Source organism: Gobius niger (genome assembly GCF_951799975.1).
Source record: "Gobius niger genome assembly, chromosome: 9".
Classification (NCBI taxonomy): Eukaryota; Metazoa; Chordata; class Actinopteri; order Gobiiformes; family Gobiidae; genus Gobius; species Gobius niger.
Genome location: NC_136860.1, coordinates 37,328,859 through 37,353,240, shown reverse-complemented (window position 1 = coordinate 37,353,240; position 24,382 = coordinate 37,328,859). Strand labels below are relative to the sequence as shown.

The window sequence follows — 24,382 nt, the reverse complement described above, 5'->3', positions numbered from 1 at the left end:
AAAGTCAGAAACATTCCCAGTTTAAAAGAACTCGTGCTCTTCCTTTACCTGAACATGGAGGTCATTGGTTTTGTGACTCAGACTCACAAATCCTTCATTGTTCGGCTTTTTAGAAATGTTTTAATCCATGTTTTGCGGGAAAAGAAAAGGCTGTTCAACAAATGAAGTGTGGGTGATTTCACAGGCAATATTTAAACTCTAAATGTACATAAGATCTGACTCCACAAGATCAATTTAAACACAGTGAAGTGAACAGTTAAGTTTTAAAGTATCAAAAAGGTCTCGTCAGCGTGTTTGTTGATCCCAAGGTCCGAGGAGAAATCACCAGGATTCAGTAGCTTTAGTCAAAGAAGATTTATTCCCTATAACAATTACAATGTCTAAACACAGGTTATCTGAACGCTAAAGTCCCGAACAATATATACACGGTGCTCGAACAGGACGTCCCAGGAAACAGCACCGTCTAACTGCGCTCCTACAAATATATATCAGAGAAAAAAAGTTCACGAAGAGACAGGAGATGAGTGGAGCTCAGGCCGAGGTCATCAGGCTTTTCTCTCAGTAATTTTCCACTAAGAGTCTTCCTGTTGCTCAGCTCCGGTGAGGGCGCCGGACGTCTCCACAGGTTTGAGCAAAAGAATCAAGAGCGAGAAATGGGGTTTTGTTACAGCGATGTGAAAAGATTCAACTGAAACTTAAAGCACATGGATTAAACTCATCAAAAACTTTCAATAGCATTATCAAATGTAACATTAGCTAAAAAGCATCAGTTTCCCACACAAGTAATCAGATTTAAAGTAGAAAGCAGCAGCCTGGTGGCACAGTGGTTAGAGCTCTCGCCTCACAGCAAGAAGGACCTGGACGGGGGAACCATGTCTGCATAGGTTTCCTCCGGGTACTCCGGTCTCCCCTATCACTAAAAACATGTACAATAGGCCAGGATTAAGAATAAGAATGGTCTTTAAAGGGAGTGTTACAAAAGTGGCTAGCTCGCCACTTTTGTAACACTCCCTTTCAGGAACAGGGCCTTTAAGACCATGTTTAACCTCTTAACTCCCGCCTGAACCGAGAGCATTTTCTCCAGTTCAGCTTTACCCAAATCCTGTAGGCCAGTGTAACGCCTCAGTTGAAAGCTAAGATCTACAAAACTAAATGGATCTTTTTCCTCAGGTCATCACATCTTTTTTCCATTATTTTTTTGGTGGGGGTTTTCAACTCATTTTTGTAACTTTTTTTTTCTAATTTTTTGGTCAAATAGTAAAAAAAAAATGGTCACTTTTTGTCACATGTTCATCATTTTTTCATCATTTTTGCCACTTTTTCTGTCATTTTTTTGTCAAATTTCTGTCCATTTTTTGTCCGTTTTTTGTCTAAGTTTTCACACTTTCATCATTGTTTTCATCATTTTTTCATCATTTTTTTGTCACTTTTTTGCCACTTTTTGTCCTTTTTTTGTCTTTTTTTTTTTGTCATTTTTTGTCAACTTTTTGTGACATTTTTGACACTTGTTCATCATTTTTTAGTACATTTTTTTGTAAATTTTTCGTCATTTTTTTGTCACATTTTCGTCATTTTTTCCCGTTATTTTTTCGTAAATTTTTGTCATTTTTGCCACTTTTTCTTAATTTTTTTGTCAAATTTCTGTCCATTTTTTGTCCGTTTTTTGTCTAAGTTTTCTCACTTTTTTTGTCACATCTTCATCATTGTTTTAGGTCATTGTTCAGGTGGGGGTTCAGGGGTTAAAGGCTGTTTCGGTCTATACTGTCGTCATCAATACAAAACCTGCTTCTAATGACCTCCACACAGAAAACAGTCTTTCTGCAGTCGGATCATCAAAGCGTGAATGTGGATGAAGGTGAATGACCAACTTTAAAACAAACGTCTCTGACCCACTTCTGAGGCGGATTAACCTGAAGAAAGTGGGAGAAAGTTAAGAGTGAACAGATGGACGGACACGGAGCTCTGAGACTTCATCTTTAATCAGAGCCTGGAGTCCCTCAGTGACAACATTACACAGCATTTATACACAAACATTCAGACTTTGGAGGCGCTACAGTCGTTCTTTCACTACAGCCCTTTAAAAGTCACTTCCTACTTTTCAGCTAAATCACACACGTGTCTGAAGCGACCAGTGGAACGCCTCATTTGAAAGCTAAGATCTACAAAACTCATCTAAATGGATCTTTTTCCTCATGTCATCACATTTTTTTTCCCATAATTTTTTTGGGGGGTTTTCAACTATTTTTTGTAACTTTTTTGTCAAATAGTAAAAAAAAAAAGTCACTTTTTGTCACATGTTCATCATTTTTTCATCCTTTTTTTGTGACATTTTTGCCACTTGTTCATCATTTTCATTTTTCAACATTCACTTTTTCTTCATTTTTTCGTCAATTTTTTGTCCGTTTTTTGTCCAAGTTTTCACACTTTTTTGTCACATCATCATTGTTTTCATCATTTTTTCATATTTTTTTTGTCCTTTTTTGTCCTTTTTTCGTCATTTTTTCCGTTATTTTTTCGGACATTTTTTTGTCAAATTTCTGTCAATTTTTTGTCCGTTTTTTTTCACACTTTCATCATTGTTTTCATCATTTTTTGGTCCTTTTTGTCACTTTTTTGCCACTTTTCGGCAATTTTTTGTCAATTTTTGTCACATGTTGATCATTTTTTCGTCATTTTTTTGATCATTTTTTTCGTCATTTTTTGTCAACTTTTTGTGACATTTTTGACACTTGTTCATCATTTTTTAGTACATTTTTTAGTATATTTTTCGTAATTTTTTTCCGTTATTTTTCCGTTAATTTTTGACATTTTTGCCACTTTTTCTTAATTTTTTTGTCAAATTTCTGTCCATTTTTTGTCTACGTTTTCTCACTTTTTTGTCACATCTTCATCATTGTTTTAGGTCATTGTTCAGGTGGGAGTTCAGGGGTTAAAGGCTGTTTTGGTCTATACTGTCGTCATCAACACAAAACCTGCTTCTAATGACCTCCACACAGAAAACACTCTTTCTGCAGTCGGATCATCAAAGCGTGAATGTGGATGAGGTGAATGACCAACTTCAAAACAAACGTCTCTGACCCACTTCTGAGGCGGATTAACCTGAAGAAAGTGGGAGAAAGTTAAGAGTGAACAGATGGACGGACACGGAGCTCTGAGACTTCATCTTTAATCAGAGCCTGGAGTCCCTCAGTGACAACATTACACAGCATTTATACACAAACATTCAGACTTTGGTCTACGGGTCGTCTCTGGTCCAGCTCAGGGGTCGTCTCTGGTCCGGCTCACGGGTCGTCTCTGGTCCGGCTCACGGGTCGTCTCTGGTCCGGCTCACGGGTCGTCTCTGGTCCAGCTCACGGGTCGTCTCTGGTCCAGCTCACGGCTCGTCTCTGGTCCAGCTCACGGGTCGTCTCTGGTCCAGCTCACGGGTCGTCTCTGGTCCAGCTCACGGGTCGTCTCTGGTCCAGCTCACGGGTCGTCTCTGGTCCGGCTCACGGGTCGTCTCTGGTCCAGCTCACGGGTCGTCTCTGGTCCAGCTCACGGGTCGTCTCTGGTCCAGCTCACGGGTCGTCTCTGGTCCAGCTCACGGGTCGTCTCTGGTCCGGCTCACGGCTCGTCTCTGGTCCAGCTCACGGGTCGTCTCTGGTCCAGCTCACGGTGTCGTCTCTGGTCCAGCTCACGGGTCGTCTCTGGTCCAGCTCACGGGTCGTCTCACGGGTCGTCTCTGGTCCAGCTCACGGCTCGTCTCTGGTCCAGCTCACCGGGACCCAGTGCGCCTGGTCCTGGGCGCGCTGGACCACGGAGCAGAGCTGGAGGCAGGACTCGGGCAGGTCCGCGTTCACCAAAACCGAGTCGAAGAACTGCCGGTACTTGTCCTCGATGAGCTTGGACGTCTCCTCCAGCTCCACGAAGTCGTCCTCCTGAAAAACGTCCAAAGAAAACGTGATCTGTCATTTGCTTTTTCTTCTACAAACTGACCTTTGCTCATTTTGTCCAAAAGGTTCTGTTTTAACGCTGTTTGCAGAACATTTCCGTGCCTTATTCGCACCACACCTGGTGAGCGAGAGGGTCTTTTTGGAGGACAGGTCTGGACCGTGTCTCTGGTCTTTGAAGTGGACGGGCAGCTTCATGGTTCTGTCTGTGTTCTGTCCCCTGTTTTGGTTTGGTTCTGTGTCTAGTCTTTTATTTTGTCATGTCTGTTCTGTCCTTGTGCTTTTGCTTTGCTTCCCTTGTGTTGATCACCTGTCCCGCCCTAATGTGTTGCACCTGTTCCCTGTTCCTTCTGTGTTTAGACCCCCGTGTTTTCCCTTGTTCATTGTATTTCTGTTGGTGCGTCATGTGTGTCCTGTGCCGTGTTCCTGTGCCGTGTTCCTGTGCCGTGTTCCTGTGCCGTGTTCCTGTGCCGTGTTCCTGTGCCGTGTTCCTGGAAGAGAAGTGGGGCTCGTGGAAGGCGGCCGAGAGCCAGGTTCCTTCATCCCACTTTTCACCCCCCAATCTCCGATGCCAGAAAACCCTGAACCAGCCCCTGTCCCAGGACCACCGCCTCACACCCCCATCCGCTCAGCACGTTCTCCTACATCAGTCTTGAGGCCACCGCCGGACAACGCTCTCCGTCCAGGGTGGGCTCCTCCTGTCCTGGGGCCACCATCAGACCGAAACCCCCGTCCGAAGTCGGCTTCACCTGTTCCTGTCCCTGCTCCTCGCCGCAGCCCCACCCGGCCGCCGCCCGTCCCCGCTCCATGCCTGAAATCCAGGAAGTGGATGGATTTTCCTCCGCCTCCGGAGCCCCCAGACCCGCCTCTGCCATGTCCTAGACCAGGGCTTCTCAACGTGGGGGTCGGGACCCACTAGGGGGTCGCGAGACACATTTGGGGGGTCGCCAGAGCATATTGATAAAATACATATTTTAAAATTATTATGATGGTGTCGTAGCAAACATGCTATTTTACCAGGGTGCCATTATTTGTTTCTAAATTTAATTCATTTTTGTTTTTTAAGAGTTGTAAAGGTTAACCTCTTAACTCCCGCCTGAACCGAGAGGATCTTTTTCCTCACGTCATCACATTTGTTTTCCATAATTTTTTTGTTGGATATTCAACTCATTTATGTAACTTTTTCATAATTTTTTTGTCTTTTTTTGTCACATTTTTGTCATTTTTTCGTCATTTTTTAATCACATTTTTATCAAATTTTTGTCACATTTTTGTCGCATTTTTGTCATTTTTTAGTGAAATTTTTGTCATTTTTTAGTCTTTTTTGTCACATTTTTTGGTCATTTTTTGTCAAATTTATGTCAAATTTTTCTCACTTTTTTGTCACATTTCCATCATTGTTTTCGTCTCAGTTTTGTTGCTATTTTCACACCTTTTTCCCAGAAGCTTTTGGATTGGGGTAAAGCCAAACTGGAGAAAATGTGCTCGGTTCAGGTGGGAGTTAAGGGGTTTAATGTCCCTGTTTTTCCCACGGTCTGACCCGGGTGGGGGTCACGATCCTAATTAACTGTTATAATGGGGGTCGCGGCTCCGGAAGGTTGAGAACCACTGTCCTAGACCTCCATGGTCCCCAGACCTGCATCCTCCGGCTGCCTTGCCTCCGTGGCCCCCAGACCTGCCGGAGTCTGCCCCCTCCGCCCTCCCGGGTTCATTGACTTTGGGACATCTGGGAGCTGTCCCTTGATGGGGGGGGGGGGTACTGTCATGGTTCTGTCAATTTGTGTTCTGTCCCCTGTTTTGGTTTGGTTCTGTGTCTAGTCTTTTTGCTGGTGTGAGCCAGGGGGCGCTCTCTCTCGACTGCAGCTCGTTCAGAACGCTGCAGCTCGGCTTTAAACAGGGACACGGAAACATGTCCAGATCTCACCGGTTTTAGCTTCTCTCCATCGGCTCCCAGTCAGATTTAGAGTTGATTTCAAAATTCTTCTCTTTACTTTTAAAAGTCTGAATGGCCTCGCCCCCACCTGTCTGTCTGACCTGATTCAGCCTTACGCTCCCTCTCGTGCTCTCAGGTCAGCGGATCAGCTGCAACTGGTTGTCCCAAAAACCAAGCGCAAACTTCGGGGAGATCGGGCCTTCTCTGTTGCCGGCCCGCGGCTGTGGAACCAGCTCCATTAGAGATTAGACCGGCCCAGTCCCTTCCTGTTTTTAAATCTCTCCTAAAAACGCACCTTTTTTCTCTGGCGTTTAATATAAATTGAGATTGCTGCTGTTGTTGTACTTCTTACCTCATATTTTTTTACTGTAAATATTTGCATCTGTTTCTGTGTGCGGCACTTTGGCCAACTGTACAGTTTTTAAAGTGCTTTATAAATAAAGTTGGTATGGTGGTATGGTAGTCTTTTATTTTGTCATATCTGTTCTGTCCTTGTGCTTTTGCCTAACCTGCTCTATTTGACACAGTTTTAAAATAACGCAATGGCTTTCACATCGGAGCTGAGAGAGAATGTGTTTGGATATTCTCACGAAAGGCGGAGAAAGAGGCGGTGCAGGAGGTACGAGGATACGAGCTCACGGATCAGGCGGAGCAGCTTCAAAAACGTAAGCTACGCACCGGTTTTAACACATTTCTTTTGCAAAATTCATGCTCCGTGACTCTGTTCAGATCAGGTTTAGTTTAGATCCATTCATCGTTTGGTGAAAAGCTGATTGTTGTTACGAGGCTCACGAGGCGACATGTGGGAAAACGACCTGAAACAGAACTCCAATGTGCTTTTTAAACGATCGGGACGTCTTACCACGAAGATCCGGTTTTGTCCATGTTTGTTTAGAACGTGAGCCTCTCTCCTGGTCTCCCTCAGCTTCTCTGAGTCTGGAGCTTTGATGAAGATCACGTACGGCTTCAGCGCCTTTGTCCTCAGCGACTGGATGCACTGGAAACAAAGGAGAGAGAGTGTTTCTACCAGGAGAGTCGGACACTGACGGATCCCGAGGCTTCACTCACTCTCGGTTCTACGTCGATGACACAGATCCGACCCTGGTGAAGCACCTCCTCCACGGCCTGGAAGCTGGTCCCGTAGAGATGCCCCCTGTGCTCTCCAGAATCCACGAACCTGAGGAGAGAGCGGGAGCTTCACACAGTCTGCACGGCCACAGAACAGCCGTTATGTGGATGGGTTTCTGGATGGACACCTGTGATTGTCGAGCATGTGGTGGAACTCCTCTGTGCTGACAAAGTGGTACTCTCTCCCCGCCTGCTCCGCCGCCCTCATGGGCCGAGTCGTGTCTGCGAAACAGGAGAAACACATGCAGGAAACCCCCCCCTCACAAACACAGTATCTGCTCGTGTAATACTGACACATCAGAGAGCGGCCCTGCTAACGTCTGATCTGTGTGTTTGTGAGCAGGAAACCCCCCCCCTCTCATAAACACAGTGTCTGCTCGTGTAACACTGACACACACAGAGCGGCCCTGCTAACGTCTGATCTGAGGAAACATGTTAGAGACATACGTGGCACAGGTCCCTGGAAGATCAGAGGGTTTATTTGGATCAGTCGCCTCCTCAGCTCATTCACTCCAACTCCTGACGCTCCTGCAGAGGAGACAGAGACGGCAGAACGTTATCGCAGTTACACATTTAACCCCTTAAGCTCTAAAGAGTCATATTTGGCTCCGCCCCCCTTGTGTCTGCATCTCCGGGACCATAACCTTCGCATACAAACACTGACAGTCACATGTTTCACCTCTCCGTGTTCAGTGGACTCTCAGTAACACATTCATCCACTACAGTTTCAAATCAGCAGATCCTCAAAAAGGCACATTATGTCAGTTTGTCATAATTCGTTACATATTTTGGTCGTTGACAAATTTATGATATTGTGATATTATGTTTTCGAAAAAAATTGTTTTGTTTTTTTCATTTTTAGACAGGAAATACAATTTTGTGACCCGATATGTCCCTATGACTAAAATATTTATTTTCTGCAAAAAAGAAAAAAAAAAAAAAACTAATTGTAAAAAAAATATTATTTTTTTAAATTTGGCACAATTTGGCCCAGTCAGATTCCGCCTGGTCTTTTTTTTTTGTATAAAGCATGTATGACTTTAGTGTTTTGACCTGCTGGTGTGTTGTTGACTACAGGGAGCACATATTATATTGATTTTTTCCATTTCTGTTCTTATTCGCTTCAGCACAGACAGAGAAAGAGCAAATATGTGTTTTTTATTCAGGCGGAATTTTGATTTTTCTGTTTCAAACTCATTTTTACTTAAAAACTGTGATTTTTTTAAATTATTTTTCACTGAAACAAAAAGTCCCAAGGATGAAGTTTATTTAAGATTAGCCATGTTCCCCTTGTAGAGGCGGAGTTAAACCTAAATAAACACATGTAGAGCATTTTGGGGGAAAGGGCCCTAAACAAGAAAGGGTTAAATTCCTCACACACGACATTAAAGATTTAAAGTCTTTGTTCCTTCATCGTGTCAATAACGGAAATCTCAAACATGATTTATTTTGTCCAGCTGAAGTCCTCTCTGTAGTCCTCTCTGAAGTCCTCTCTGTAGTCCTCTCTGAAGTCCTCTCTGAAGTCCTCTCTGTAGTCCTCTCTGAAGTCCTCTCTGAAGTCCTCTCTGAAGTCCTCTCTGAAGTCCTCTCTGAAGTCCTCTCTGAAGTCCTCTCTGAAGTCCTCTCTGAAGTCCTCTCTGAAGTCCTCTCTGTAGTCCTCTCTGAAGTCCTCTCTGAAGTCCTCTCTGAAGTCCTCTCTGAAGTCCTCTCTGAAGTCCTCTCTGAAGTCCTCTCTGTAGTCCTCTCTGAAGTCCTCTCTGAAGTCCTCTCTGAAGTCCTCTCTGAAGTCCTCTCTGAAGTCCTCTCTGAAGTCCTCTCTGAAGTCCTCTCTGAAGTCCTCTCTGAAGTCCTCTCTGAAGTCCTCTCTGAAGTCCTCTCTGAAGTCCTCTCTGAAGTCCTCTCTGAAGTCCTCTCTGAAGTCCTCTCTGAAGTCCTCTCTGTAGTCCTCTCTGTAGTCCTCTCTGAAGTCCTCTCTGAAGTCCTCTCTGAAGTCCTCTCTGAAGTCCTCTCTGAAGTCCTCTCTGAAGTCCTCTCTGAAGTCCTCTCTGTAGTCCTCTCTGAAGTCCTCTCTGAAGTCCTCTCTGAAGTCCTCTCTGAAGTCCTCTCTGAAGTCCTCTCTGAAGTCCTCTCTGAAGTCCTCTCTGAAGTCCTCTCTGAAGTCCTCTCTGAAGTCCTCTCTGAAGTCCTCTCTGAAGTCCTCTCTGAAGTCCTCTCTGAAGTCCTCTCTGAAGTCCTCTCTGAAGTCCTCTCTGAAGTCCTCTCTGTAGTCCTCTCTGAAGTCCTCTCTGAAGTCCTCTCTGAAGTCCTCTCTGAAGTCCTCTCTGAAGTCCTCTCTGAAGTCCTCTCTGTAGTCCTCTCTGAAGTCCTCTCTGAAGTCCTCTCTGAAGTCCTCTCTGAAGTCCTCTCTGAAGTCCTCTCTGAAGTCCTCTCTGAAGTCCTCTCTGAAGTCCTCTCTGAAGTCCTCTCTGAAGTCCTCTCTGAAGTCCTCTCTGAAGTCCTCTCTGAAGTCCTCTCTGTAGTCCTCTCTGAAGTCCTCTCTGAAGTCCTCTCTGAAGTCCTCTCTGTAGTCCTCTCTGAAGTCCTCTCTGTAGTCCTCTCTGAAGTCCTCTCTGAAGTCCTCTCTGAAGTCCTCTCTGAAGTCCTCTCTGTAGTCCTCTCTGAAGTCCTCTCTGAAGTCCTCTCTGAAGTCCTCTCTGAAGTCCTCTCTGAAGTCCTCTCTGAAGTCCTCTCTGAAGTCCTCTCTGAAGTCCTCTCTGTAGTCCTCTCTGTAGTCCTCTCTGAAGTCCTCTCTGAAGTCCTCTCTGAAGTCCTCTCTGAAGTCCTCTCTGAAGTCCTCTCTGAAGTCCTCTCTGAAGTCCTCTCTGTAGTCCTCTCTGAAGTCCTCTCTGAAGTCCTCTCTGAAGTCCTCTCTGAAGTCCTCTCTGAAGTCCTCTCTGAAGTCCTCTCTGAAGTCCTCTCTGTAGTCCTCTCTGAAGTCCTCTCTGAAGTCCTCTCTGAAGTCCTCTCTGAAGTCCTCTCTGAAGTCCTCTCTGAAGTCCTCTCTGAAGTCCTCTCTGAAGTCCTCTCTGAAGTCCTCTCTGAAGTCCTCTCTGAAGTCCTCTCTGAAGTCCTCTCTGAAGTCCTCTCTGTAGTCCTCTCTGAAGTCCTCTCTGAAGTCCTCTCTGAAGTCCTCTCTGAAGTCCTCTCTGAAGTCCTCTCTGAAGTCCTCTCTGTAGTCCTCTCTGAAGTCCTCTCTGAAGTCCTCTCTGAAGTCCTCTCTGAAGTCCTCTCTGAAGTCCTCTCTGAAGTCCTCTCTGAAGTCCTCTCTGAAGTCCTCTCTGAAGTCCTCTCTGAAGTCCTCTCTGAAGTCCTCTCTGAAGTCCTCTCTGAAGTCCTCTCTGTAGTCCTCTCTGTAGTCCTCTCTGAAGTCCTCTCTGAAGTCCTCTCTGAAGTCCTCTCTGAAGTCCTCTCTGAAGTCCTCTCTGAAGTCCTCTCTGAAGTCCTCTCTGTAGTCCTCTCTGAAGTCCTCTCTGAAGTCCTCTCTGAAGTCCTCTCTGAAGTCCTCTCTGAAGTCCTCTCTGAAGTCCTCTCTGAAGTCCTCTCTGAAGTCCTCTCTGAAGTCCTCTCTGAAGTCCTCTCTGTAGTCCTCTCTGAAGTCCTCTCTGAAGTCCTCTCTGAAGTCCTCTCTGAAGTCCTCTCTGAAGTCCTCTCTGAAGTCCTCTCTGAAGTCCTCTCTGAAGTCCTCTCTGAAGTCCTCTCTGAAGTCCTCTCTGAAGTCCTCTCTGAAGTCCTCTCTGTAGTCCTCTCTGAAGTCCTCTCTGAAGTCCTCTCTGAAGTCCTCTCTGAAGTCCTCTCTGAAGTCCTCTCTGAAGTCCTCTCTGAAGTCCTCTCTGAAGTCCTCTCTGAAGTCCTCTCTGAAGTCCTCTCTGAAGTCCTCTCTGAAGTCCTCTCTGTAGTCCTCTCTGTAGTCCTCTCTGAAGTCCTCTCTGAAGTCCTCTCTGAAGTCCTCTCTGAAGTCCTCTCTGAAGTCCTCTCTGAAGTCCTCTCTGAAGTCCTCTCTGAAGTCCTCTCTGTAGTCCTCTCTGTAGTCCTCTCTGAAGTCCTCTCTGAAGTCCTCTCTGAAGTCCTCTCTGAAGTCCTCTCTGAAGTCCTCTCTGAAGTCCTCTCTGAAGTCCTCTCTGTAGTCCTCTCTGAAGTCCTCTCTGAAGTCCTCTCTGAAGTCCTCTCTGAAGTCCTCTCTGAAGTCCTCTCTGAAGTCCTCTCTGAAGTCCTCTCTGAAGTCCTCTCTGAAGTCCTCTCTGAAGTCCTCTCTGTAGTCCTCTCTGAAGTCCTCTCTGAAGTCCTCTCTGAAGTCCTCTCTGAAGTCCTCTCTGAAGTCCTCTCTGAAGTCCTCTCTGAAGTCCTCTCTGAAGTCCTCTCTGAAGTCCTCTCTGAAGTCCTCTCTGAAGTCCTCTCTGAAGTCCTCTCTGTAGTCCTCTCTGAAGTCCTCTCTGAAGTCCTCTCTGAAGTCCTCTCTGAAGTCCTCTCTGAAGTCCTCTCTGAAGTCCTCTCTGAAGTCCTCTCTGAAGTCCTCTCTGAAGTCCTCTCTGAAGTCCTCTCTGAAGTCCTCTCTGAAGTCCTCTCTGAAGTCCTCTCTGTAGTCCTCTCTGAAGTCCTCTCTGAAGTCCTCTCTGAAGTCCTCTCTGTAGTCCTCTCTGAAGTCCTCTCTGTAGTCCTCTCTGAAGTCCTCTCTGAAGTCCTCTCTGAAGTCCTCTCTGAAGTCCTCTCTGAAGTCCTCTCTGAAGTCCTCTCTGAAGTCCTCTCTGAAGTCCTCTCTGAAGTCCTCTCTGAAGTCCTCTCTGAAGTCCTCTCTGAAGTCCTCTCTGAAGTCCTCTCTGAAGTCCTCTCTGAAGTCCTCTCTGTAGTCCTCTCTGAAGTCCTCTCTGAAGTCCTCTCTGTAGTCCTCTCTGAAGTCCTCTCTGAAGTCCTCTCTGAAGTCCTCTCTGAAGTCCTCTCTGAAGTCCTCTCTGAAGTCCTCTCTGTAGTCCTCTCTGAAGTCCTCTCTGAAGTCCTCTCTGAAGTCCTCTCTGAAGTCCTCTCTGAAGTCCTCTCTGAAGTCCTCTCTGAAGTCCTCTCTGAAGTCCTCTCTGAGCCATGAGCCAGGCTCCGCCTCAGAGCTCGACAAACCAGAAGAACCAGAGACTGAACTGGACTGAGCTGAGCCGCCTGAGTCTTTAAAACGCCTCATTCTGTTTCTATATTCAGACAAAGATGATAAAACCTTCATATGCAGCAAAGTGTTTCATCTGTGACTGACCCACGAGAGCGATGAGCCTGTGCGCGTCCTGCAGGGGGCGCTGGTACAGGGTCACTTCCTCGTAGGGCGTGGCCAGAGCACTGTTGCCGGGGCAACAGGACGTACACGACTGTCGCCTGCGCCGCAAAGAGCTGCGGCGCCAAAAACGGAAACTCCGGCTGAAACCAGCTGAGACGAGACGAGACGAGACGAGATGAGACGAGACGAGAGGTTAAGATTCAAACTCAAATAATGAAATAAACATTTAATCTCACCGATGTAGAGCTGGTTTATTTCATCGGCGTCATCTGAAAAACAAACACATGAATTAGACCATTTCAATTATTACATTTCAACAAAATGGGGGAAAAACAACAAGACAATACAAGGAATGAAACGCTGTGTTACTTTGATAAATACTTCTTTTATACAAAGAACAGACTCAGCTACAGAAACACTTACCGTTTATTAGATCTGCATCATCTGAGATCCACATAGGAAAAGGAAGTCATTCATTTATGATGTGAAAGTGTCAGGAAAGGTTTCCACAGCGTCTGAAAGTACTGATAGTATTACCTGCAGTAATGTGATGGTCATCTCCTTGCATTTGGTCGGTTTCTGAAAATATACAACAATAATATGAAATATGTTAAAGGGATGTTTGACACAGGGCCTCATTTCCTCGTTATCCTGAGTGTTGCTGATTTCTGGAGATATTTTTTTTGTAATTCATGCAGTTCTTATATTTGAAGAGCTTCATGGCGCTAGGCTAATGCAAGGCTAGTGCATGTCTATGGTATCAGCTAGCCTGCATTAAAAACAGTGTGACCCGCTCCACAGAGCACCTGAGGCAAATCACTGATAACACCAGACTAACCATATACATGTCTGTGTCCATAGAATCATTTAAAAGACCTTATATTTGAGCAGCATCAGCTTCGTGGTTGTATAAGCTACGCGGCGGCGGAGTGATCTGCTAGAAAATAGTCCCTCAAAATGCGATTGTTCATGTGATGCAGGTCAGTTATATTCCAAACATGACTCTATGGACACAGACATGTATATGGTTAGTCTGGTGTTCATTTAATTTAATTTCATTTCATTTCATTTCATTTCATTTCATTTCATTTATTTATTTCATTCAAAAGTGATGTTATGCAATCACAATAAAACCGCCAACACAGTATGAATGAAACGGAGCAGAGGAGAACAAGTCTGATAATATCTGCCCCTTTTGTTACTTCACACTTTACACTGTTGTCCTTTGGAACATGGTATGTATTTATGTCTACAGACATATATTTACAGTCTTATGTATATATATTTACAGTATTAACAGGTGTTTTTGTATTCTATATTCAGTTTTGAATGTTTACAAATGGTCAATAAGAAACAAACCGTCGTATTCATGTTTGTTCAAATCAAATATCCCACATTATTCATGTCCAAATACTTCATACTTTTTTAACATTGTAGCTTTGATGTGTATTTTAAACTCCAGGAGAGTTTCTGACTTTTTCACTTCTTTCTGGAGTTTATTGTAGAATTGAACCTGGGTTTGTTAAAGACGTTCCTTTCAGATTATACTGACTTTCTCTTTTCTCAAATATTTCTTGGATGTTCACTGGCAATATTTTTCTATTTGCTTCATACAAAACCTGGAGGATATTATAGTCGACTATATCCTCACATGTTAGTAACTTACATTTAATAAAAAGTGGATTGGATGGATCTCTATATCTAACATTATTGTTTTCAGAGCCTGTTTTTGTAGAATGAACAGCGGCTGTTTATAAGTTTTGCAGGTTGAGCCCCAAATTTCCACACAGTAAGTTAAATATGGTATAATCATTGTGTTGTATAAAGTGAGTAAAGCGGATTGATTTAGAGAGTGTTGACTTTATCAAATAATGTTATCAGTGATTTGCCTCAGGTGCTCTGTGGGTCACACTGTGTTTAATGCAGGCTAGCTGATACCATAGACATGCACTAGCAAGGTTTGAAAATGCTGAACAATCTTGTTTCTAAATCAGAGTAAAAGTCCTGAGCAATAACGTTTTAGAGAAAAAGTAACACATTATTTCAGGTGAGACGCTGCAGGTGAATAAGGGGAATTTAGAGACATCAATGTGAAACTTCTGCTGTAGATCACTGACAGAAGTAAAAACATGTATTGCAAGATTTCTGTGATTTTATGTCTTCATATAAAAATAAGGCATGTATGACTTTATTTCACTGATGTAGTAGTTACACATATGTTTACTGAGAGGATGTTGGATACTTTCTGAATAAGCAATAAATAAGAAGTGAAAGAATCTGTTAAAAAAAAAAAGAAAAATCTAAATTGCCTTGTTTTTTTGCGGTTCAAAGTTCAATAAATTAGGTTAGGAATTAGATAATGAAAAAAAATAAAGATGGAGATGTAATGAAAACCATCTCGGTCACACGTGGACACCAAACAGGTCAATATTTGTTTGTGAATGAGTGGTTTCCTGGAGATCTCAGGCTCTCGACCCACTAAACGTCATAAAACAAGTATCATACGGGGAGAGTTGGATCTTCTTACTCAGACATTGAAACTAAACCACCACGGTGTGAACACGATTGGACAGATTTAAACACTGTCAGCAGGATTGATCTGTATTAAGACCCCGAGGACACAGTTCCTGCGTTGAAAGTGCACTCACCGTCGTCGCTCAGACTCACTGTGAGCAGAAAGAGAAAAGTGTTAGAAAGTCTGACTGTGAAGAGCAGATGTTTAACAGCAGGACTCACGTGGTTTGATGCAGGTGTGAGTTTGTAAAGGCTGACACCACCACTGCTCCCTCTGTTTACTGCAACAACAACAACAACAACAACAACAACAACATGGATTTCACTGATGTTCTTCAGAGGCTACAGGAACATGCCGGCCCGAGGGCACCATCTACTGGAGGAGGCGTCAAACTGCGCTTTAATGCTTTCTTTAACCCCTTAACTCCCACCTGAACCGAGCACATTTGGCTTTACCCCAATCCAAAAGCTTCTGGAAAAAAGGTGAGAAAATAGAGACAAAACTGAGACGAAAACGATGATGGAAATGTGACAAAAAAGTGACGAAAAATTGATGAAAAAATGACAAAAATGTGACAAAATGTGATTAAAAAAATGACGAAAAAATTACAAAATGTTACAAAAAAATACAAAAAATTGACAAAAAATGACCAGAAAAAATACAAAAATATGATAAAAAATTTACAAAAATGTTACAAAAAATTGACAAAAAATTGACAAAAATGTGATTAAAAAAATGACGAAAAAATTACAAAATGTTACAAAAAAATACAAAAAATTGACAAAAAATGACCAGAAAAAATACAAAAATATGATAAAAAATTTACAAAAATGTTACAAAAAATTGACAAAAAATTGACAAAAATGTGATTAAAAAAATGACGAAAAAATGACTAAATGTGACAAAATGTTACAAAAAAATAAAAAAATCTGATACAAATTTGACAAAAAAATTGACAAAGAAATGACAAAAAAAGAGGCTACAGGAACATGGATGTTGTGCCGGCCCTAGGGCACCATCTACTGGAGGAGGCGTCAAACTGCGCTTTAATGTTTTCTTTAACCTCTTAACTCCCACCTGAACCGAGCACATTTCCTCTAGTTTGGCTTTACCCCAATCCAAAAGCTTCTGGAAAAAAGGTGAGGAAATAGCATCAAAACTGAGACGAAAACAATGATGAAAATGTGACAAAAAAGTGACGAAAAATTGATGAAAAAGTGGCAAAAATGTCACAAGAAATTGACAAAAAATGACAAAAATGTGACAAAAAAATGACAAAATGTTGCAAAAAATGGACAAAAAAATGACAAAATGTTGCAAAAAATGGACAAAAAAATGACAAAAAAATGACAAAAAAAAGATAAAAATTTGACAAAAATGTGATAAAAAAAATGACAAAATGTTGCAAAAAATTTGACAAAATGTTACAAAAATCTGAAAAAAAATTGACCAAAAAAAATGACAAAAAATTGACAAAAAAATACAAAAATATGATAAAAATTTGACAAAAACGTGACAAAAAAAGAGGCTACAGGAACATGGATGTTATGCCGGCCCGAGGGCACCATCTACTGGAGGAGGCGTGAAACTGCGCTTTAATATTTTCTTTAACCCCTTAACCTCCACCTGAACCGAGCACATTTCCTCCAGTTTGGCTTTACCCCAATCAGTGTTAATGTCGTCGACTAAAATATTTAGTCTTAATTTTAGTCAAAGTGATATTTTTGTGACTAAAATTGGACTAAAACTAAAGTAAAAGTTTCTCATGAGACTAAAACTGTGACTAAAATGTCCAGATGTTTGAGTCGACTAAAATCAGACTAAATAAAAATGAAAAGGAGAGACTAAAATCATCCAAACTTGTATTGAGCGTCTGAAAGAGCCTCAGATCATGTTTAAAGGATCAGCTCTGAGCTTTGTTCATGTGGAGCAGAAACATGAAGCAGAGGAACAACATTAAACATGATTAGAATCAATATTATCAATGCAAAGTCCACTTAATTAGTCTCAAATTTACTTGCAATTTTAGTCGACTAAAACTAGAGTAAAAATGGGGATGAAATTTTCTTTTTTTGTCACATTTTTTTCATTTTTTGTCATTTTTTAGTAATTTTTTTGTCGCCTTTTTTTTAGTCATTTTTTTGTATTTTTTTTGTTTGGTTTTTTTTTGTATTTTTTTGTATTTTTTTGTATTTTTTGTCACATTTTTTAGTCATTTTTTTGTCACATTCTTTGTATTTTTTTTGTATTTTTTTTTTTTTTCTTTTTTTTGTTGTCATTTTTTTTGTCATTTTTTGTATTTTTAGTCTTTTTTTTTTTTTAGTCTTTTTTTGTCATTTTTTGGCCAATTTTTTTGTCTTTTTTTTGGAGAGACTAAAATCATCCAAACTTGTATTGAGCGTCTGAAAGAGCCTCAGATCATGTTTAAAGGATCAGCTCTGAGCTTTGTTCATGTGGAGCAGAAACATGAAGCAGAGGAACAACATTAAATATCATTAGAATCAATATTATCAATGCAAAGTCCACTCAATTAGTCTTAAGTTTAGTCGACTAAAACTAGACTAAAATCGAAAAGTTTTTTTTGACTAAATCTCGACTAAAATTAAATTACATTTTTGTCAAAAGACTAAAACTAAAACTAAAACTAAAATATGTTGTCAAAATTAATGACAAAAACGTGACAAAAATTTTACAAAAATTTGATAAAAAATTGACGAAAAAATGACAAAAATGTGACAAAAAAATGGGCGGCACGGTAGCGCAGCGGTTAGCGCCTCCGCTTCACAGCAAGAAGGTCCCGGGTTCAATTCCCACCAGGACGGGGCCTTTCTGTGTGGAGTTTGCATGTTCTCCCCGTGTCTGCGTAGGTTTCCTCCGGGTACTCCGGTTTCCCCTACCACTAAAAACATGTGCAATAGGTGAATCCTCCAGCCAGGTGATTCTGACCATCAGCCTGGCTCCACATCATGGAGATGGGTCCCCGGGCGCGGCACGGCCGTCGACCACTGCTCCTTACGGGTCGCCCCAGTGGCATCGAAGGATGGGTTAAATGCAGAGGACACATTTCCCTACGGGGACAATAAAGTATACAAACAAACAAAAAAAAAACAAAAAAAAAAAGAGGCTACAGGAACATGGATGTGATGCCGGCCCGAGGGCACCATCTACTGGAGGAGGCGTCAAACTGGAAAAAAGCTGTGAAAATAGCAACAAAACTGAGACGAAAACAATGATGAAGATGTGACAAAAAAGTGAGAAAACATTGACAAAAAATGGATGAAAAAATGACAAAAATGTGACAAAAAAAAAGACAAAAAAGTTACAAAAATGAGTTGACTAACCAACAAAAAAATGATGGAAATGATGATGACGTGAGGAAAAAGATCCTCTCGATTCAGGCGGGAGTTAATGTAAATAATGTAAATAATGTAAATAATGTAAATAATGTAAATAATGTAAATAACTGCTCAAATCAAATCAAGGAGTGAGGAGTGAGGAGGTGAGTGAGTGAGGAGGGCGGACCTCTTGAGGTTGGAGGCGGACGGGATGAGTCCGGCGCAGGACCTGGAGCTGGCCAGCCTCCGCGCCTGCCACCACTGACCGTCCGACTGGTCCACCACCTCCAGGACCTCAGCCCGACTGAAGGCCACCCCGGCCGCCGCGCAGGGCATGGAGCTGTCCTGCAGGGGGCAGTAGTCCACCATGGCCCGCATGTACACCTGACGGGGGAGACACGGGGGAGACTCACATGCAAGGCACAGTGACATGTTCAAGTTTAACCTCTTAACCCCCACTGGAACCAAGCTCATTATCCCAGTGTGGCTTTACCCAAATCTAAAAGCTTTTAGGATAAATCTAAATATGGATCAAAATGAGATGAAAACCAGGGTGAAAAAAGGCCACAGAGTCAAGAGATAATCCAAAAGCTTCTGGGAAAAAGCTGGGAAAATAGCAACAAAAGTGAGACGAAAACAATGATGGAAATGTGACAAAAATGTAACAAAAATGAAACAAAAAAATGACACAAATTAGATAAAAATTTGATGAAAAAAAAAAAAGTGACAAAAAAGGACAAAAAAATGACAAAAAATGACAAAAATGTAACAAAAAAAGGACAAAAATTTGATAAAAATTTGATGAAAAAAAAAAATGTGACAAAAAAATGACAAAAAATGACAAAAAAATGACAAAAAATGACAAAAAAATGACAAAAAATGACACAAATGTAACAAAAAAATGACAAAAACAAGAGAGTAAAACCATGAAGTGTCCCCTGGATGTGAGATTAGATTCTCGTTGAGATCTCCTCGGTCTCCGACAGGTCACACTGAGAAAAATAAAAGGCTTAATCTGAAAAATGTATAGAAATCATTTACATCTGTATTTTACTGGTTGTTTGTATATTAATGTGACTGAAGAGCAACGAGGCCTCAGCGTTTTTAACAAAGAGCTCATGTGTTTAGCCTCATGTTCCTGTCACTCATGTCTGACCTAAAGTCTCACTCTGAAGACTGAAGACATTTACACTGAGAAGGGAAGAGCGCCCCCTGGTGTCACCTTGCATCCAAATGCCCGGAACATGACAGCGTCAAAATGACCCACGAAGGAAACACCAGGGCTAAAAGTACACGGGTTCAATGAAGAGTTTGAAAGAGTTTTAAACTGACTCAATGAACCTTTGAACATTCAAGTCACAAACATTTTTTTTGTTGAACCAATTTAAAATGTTCACAGTTACAGATGAAACATTTATAGTTGGACTAATGAATATATATCATTATGAACAACCAGTAAAATGCAGATGGAAATGATTCTATACATTTTTCATGTTTTATTTTTCTCAGGTCAGAGACATTGCAGAGACGTCACAGAAACGTCTCACAGGTTGAGGATAACGAATAATGTGAATAGGTTGTTTCCTGGAGATCTCAGGCTCGATCCACTAAACGTCATCAAACAAGCCTCATAAGGGGAGAGTTTGATCTTCTTTTTACTCAGACATTGAAACTAAACCACGACTGTGTGAAAAATCAACGCTTTCTCTCCTTCAGACACACGTGTGGAGAGATTTAACCCCTTAACTCCCGCCTGAACCCACCACATTTTCTCCAGTTTGGCTTTACCCCAATCCAAAAGCTTCTGGGAAAAAGCTGTGAAAATAGCAACAAAACTGAGACAAAAACAATGATGGAAATGTGGCAGAAAAGGGAGAAAACATTGATGAAAAAGTGGCAAAAATGTCACAAGAAACTGACAAAAAAATGACGAAAAAATAACAAAAATGAGACAAAAAAAGGACGAAAAATGTGAAAAAAAATGGACAAAAAAAGACACAAAAAAAGAGAAAAATTTGACAAAAATGTGATAAAAATATGACGAAAAAATGACAAAATGTTACCAAAAAAACCCAAAATTTGACAAAAAAAAGACAAAAAAAAGACAAAAAAAAAGACAAAAAATAACAAAAAAAGTAAAAAAAAATGACTAAAATGTGACAAAAATGTGATGAAAAATTGACAAACATTTGACAAAAATATGACGAAAAAATGACAAAAAATAACAAAAAAAAGTCCAAAAAATTACAAAAAATGTGACAAAAAAATTACAAAAAATGGACAAAAAATAACAAAAATAACATTCTGCTAAAATGAGACAAAAAAAAGGACGAAAAATTAGACAAAAAAAAGATAAAAATTTGACAAAAATGTGATAAATTTATGACGAAAATATGACAAAATGTTAATAAAAAAAAAAAATTGACAAAAAATTGACAAAAAATGACTAAAAATAACCAAAAAAAGGAAAAAAAAAATGACAAAAATGTGACAAAAAAATTACAAAAAATTGACAAAAAATGACAAAAATATGTGACGAAAACAAGGGTGAAAAGGCCACAGAGTCAAGGGTGAGAAAAGGGTGCATATGTTAAATAAACCTGCACGCTTGATTCAGGACGACTTCTCCTGGTTTTCATTTAACATGGTCTCGATGTTTACCATAACACTGTGACCTGTTGCTGTTTCCTCCGTGTGTTAATAACGGGCGTCAGTGGTGAATGTGTTTGTTCTGCTGTTTCTCTTACTGGTTTGTAGCTGCTGCAGCTCTGAGGCGAGTTCGGAATCACTTTGAACAGAATCGCACCCTGTGAATTCACCTGAAACAAGTGAAGCTGCAGTTACTGTAATATTGAAACAAAGCATGGACGTGTGTGTCCGGTTACCAGTATCTTTATGACCTGCTCCGGCTCCAGACCGGACACCGGGCTCCCGTTCACCTCCAGCAGGTGATCGCCGGCCTGGAGCAGACCTGGCAACAAACAAACACATCAGAACGTTTGGCGTCTGGACATTATTCGTGCTGATCTCTCACCGCTGCGCTCGGCCAGGCCTCCGTGAATGACTCTGGCGATGTGGATCTGCCCCGTTTTGTCGTCGCGTTTGATGGTGGCGCCCTGTGAAAGAGTCACACGAGGAGGTGGAGCCAAACGTGTAGCTTTTAAACGAGCAAATCATTCAAATCAGTGGCTCTGGTGGAATTCAGGGTCATCGTAAAGTTTAGACGGCATTTGTTTTGCTTTAGGCCTGATGTGTCTCAATCCAGGTCCGGTGGTGCTTCAGAAGCTCGAATATTCTAAGAGAACCACTGATTTTTGAATAATAAAAGGCTTTGAAATAATCCAGGGACAAAAAGCTATACCTGTGGGGCTGCATCCATGGACAGAAGTCACGATCTCCCACTTTTAACACCCAATACAGCCCAGAAAAAAGTTCAAACATGTCGGGACAAAGATGATCAAAACAAGGCCTTCAGTGAGAAAAAGATCTGAAGAGTAAATGCAGCTAAATTGGCTTGTTGCACAATGTGGCTACGCTAGTTCCTCTGAGCTGAAGCTGTGGGCGCTAGTACTTCCTGTTTGTTTTCATTTCCATTAAGATTAGCTCAGACCAGTGAGTTCCTGGTAGAAATATTTCCATAGAGGAGATGTTTATGTTTATAAGGATCAGGGAGTTTGTCTTGAAGCTAAAGGCTAATTTAACCTCTTAACTCCCGCCTGAACCGAGAGGATCTTTTTTCTCACGTCATCACATTATTATTTTTTTTGTCACTTTTTTTGTCCATTTTTTATCACATTTTTGTAATTTTTTGGTCATTTTTTTGTCACATTTTTGTCACATTTTGTTACATTTTTGTCATATTTTTGTCATCTTTTTGTCAATTTTTTGTCAATTTCTTGTGACATTTTTGTGACGTTTTTGCCACATTTCCGTCATTGTTTTCGTCGAGAAAATGTGCTCGGTTCAGGTGGGAGTTAAGGGGTTAATGCTTTACACAACTTGAAATAGTGCCTTTATATATTTTTTTTAATAGCATGTTAGCCTTTAGCTTCAAGACAAACTATCAATCCTTTACGATCACAGGCGTCTCCTCTGAACTCGTTACATCATGATTTGAACACAGTAAATGATCATCGACCGGGAACTCACCGCCCACAACATAATCTTTAGAAAATATGATTATTATTCCAGGAAAAGAAAACAGACAGGAAGTACCGGCGCTCACACCTTCAGGTCAGAGGAACTAGCATAGCCACACCGTGCAACAAGCCAATTAAGGTGAAGGGACTTAATTCCCCAAACTGGAAATGTGTCCTCTGCACATCTGAGAAATTTAGACTTAATGCCAGTTTGTATCTGATTCAATGCTTTTTAAACTGTTGATAATGTTCCGTATTTAGATGGATAACATCTGCTGTGAGTGCAAATGAATGGAGAACGCAGCAATGGAGAAACGTTATCTTCATTTGAACTTTTACGGACAGGAAGTAGATGGAGGTAAAGTTCCGGACATCACTTGTTTGGAGCCCAGCACAGTCAAGGCTTTTTAAATGTAAACAGAGAATGATCATGTGGAGGAGTGCCTTGTTTTTTTGTTTTTCTTTTCAGTCTTAGTTTTATTTTACAACAAGCACCTTCCCCTCAATAACTAATTCTATCATTGACTTCCTGAGCACTTTTGTTTGCATTTGTTAAGTGATGATGTTTCCAAACTTTAGTCCTATTCACTATAACGGGATTCAGCTGATTTTCACCTGCTGTGGAGCCGAACTTTTTAACCATCTGATCGCACAGAAATATTACATTTACTCTAGATTTACATTTACTAGGGAGGCACCGATGCCACTTTTTCTAAAACCGATACGAGTACTTTGATTTAAGTACTCGCCGATACCGAATACCGATACGAGTACCAGGTATTTTCTTCATTCTTGCTTTTCTCACAGCAGATTGGTTTGTAATTAGTTAATTTACTCATGTACATTTCCTTAAGTAAAGTGGGCGACACATTTAAGAGCCGTTATATTAGAATTGTGCTGATGCCATTTATTTGTATTTATTTTATTTTCATTCAATATATTTTTTTATTTTTATGTCTCTGTCCATCACAGACAGAAAAGTCCATGTCCTAAAGCTCCCAATGCCTGAGCTTTATTCATTTATGTGTTTTTATTTAACAATAGTATTGAGATGTTTCTTAAATGGTCTCTTTTCGTCTTTACTTCAGCTCCTGTAGATTTTCTTGTGTGTTTGTAGTAACTTAGCGAGTAGCTACAGCGTTTTCATTGTTCTGCTGCAGCTCATTTTCCCTCGATATAAACATACTGTATGTCTTTAATCTGGATTTTCTGAGGACTTTTTAGTCGCTGGGTTAGTTTTTCAGATGAATAAACCCCTGGGCTTAAAACGGCGTCAGAATGGCCAAAACTGTTAGCCGCGAGTTAGCATCGTTAGCCTGTATGTTGTAAACACTGCAGACGCTGCAGCGAGTTAGCATCGTTAGCCTGTATGTTGTAAACACTGCAGACGCTGCAGCGAGTTAGCATCGTTAGCCTGTATGTTGTAAACACTGCAGACGCTGCAGCGAGTTAGCATTGTTAGCCTGTATGTTGTAAACACTGCAGACGCTGCAGCGAGTTAGCATCGTTAGCCTGTATGTTGTAAACACTGCAGATGCTGCAGCGAGTTAGCATTGTTAGCCTGTATGTTGTAAACACTGCAGACGCTGCAGCGAGTTAGCATCGTTAGCCTGTATGTTGTAAACACTGCAGACGCTGCAGTGAGTTAGCATCGTTAGCCTGTATGTTGTAAACACTGCAGACGCTGCAGCGAGTTAGCATCGTTAGCCTGTATGTTGTAAACACTGCAGACGCTGCAGCGAGTTAGCATCGTTAGCCTGTATGTTGTAAACACTGCAGACGCTGCAGCGAGTTAGCATCGTTAGCCTGTATGTTGTAAACACTGCAGACGCTGCAGCGAGTTAGCATCGTTAGCCTGTATGTTGTAAACACTGCAGACGCTGCAGCGAGTTAGCATCGTTAGCCTGTATGTTGTAAACACTGCAGACGCTGCAGCGAGTTAGCATCGTTAGCCTGTATGTTGTAAACACTGCAGACGCTGCAGCGAGTTAGCAACGTTAGCCTGTATGTTGTAAACACTGCAGTGAGTTAGCATCGTTAGCCTGTATGTTGTAAACACTGCAGACGCTGCAGCGAGTTAGCATCGTTAGCCTGTATGTTGTAAACACTG

General features: G+C 41.6%; 1 protein-coding gene across 1 annotated transcript in view; it reads right to left on the bottom strand.

Moving 5' to 3' along the window:
- mpp4a (MAGUK p55 scaffold protein 4a) overlaps positions 1-24,382 on the bottom strand; it is a gene marked incomplete at its 3' end in the record, with an annotated part of 40,493 nt that overhangs the window by 395 nt on the left and 15,716 nt on the right. Inside the window, exons 6-18 of the mRNA XM_079562706.1 lie at positions 21,168-21,249; positions 21,019-21,104; positions 20,881-20,952; positions 18,321-18,517; positions 15,020-15,078; positions 14,932-14,949; positions 12,520-12,552; positions 12,266-12,433; positions 7,438-7,518; positions 7,119-7,212; positions 6,931-7,039; positions 6,725-6,859; positions 3,759-3,917 (exon numbers count right to left, since the gene is read on the bottom strand). Coding sequence (XP_079418832.1) covers positions 3,759-3,917; positions 6,725-6,859; positions 6,931-7,039; positions 7,119-7,212; positions 7,438-7,518; positions 12,266-12,433; positions 12,520-12,552; positions 14,932-14,949; positions 15,020-15,078; positions 18,321-18,517; positions 20,881-20,952; positions 21,019-21,104; positions 21,168-21,249 — 1,293 coding nt within the window. The remainder of the gene's footprint in view (positions 1-3,758; positions 3,918-6,724; positions 6,860-6,930; positions 7,040-7,118; positions 7,213-7,437; positions 7,519-12,265; positions 12,434-12,519; positions 12,553-14,931; positions 14,950-15,019; positions 15,079-18,320; positions 18,518-20,880; positions 20,953-21,018; positions 21,105-21,167; positions 21,250-24,382) is intronic.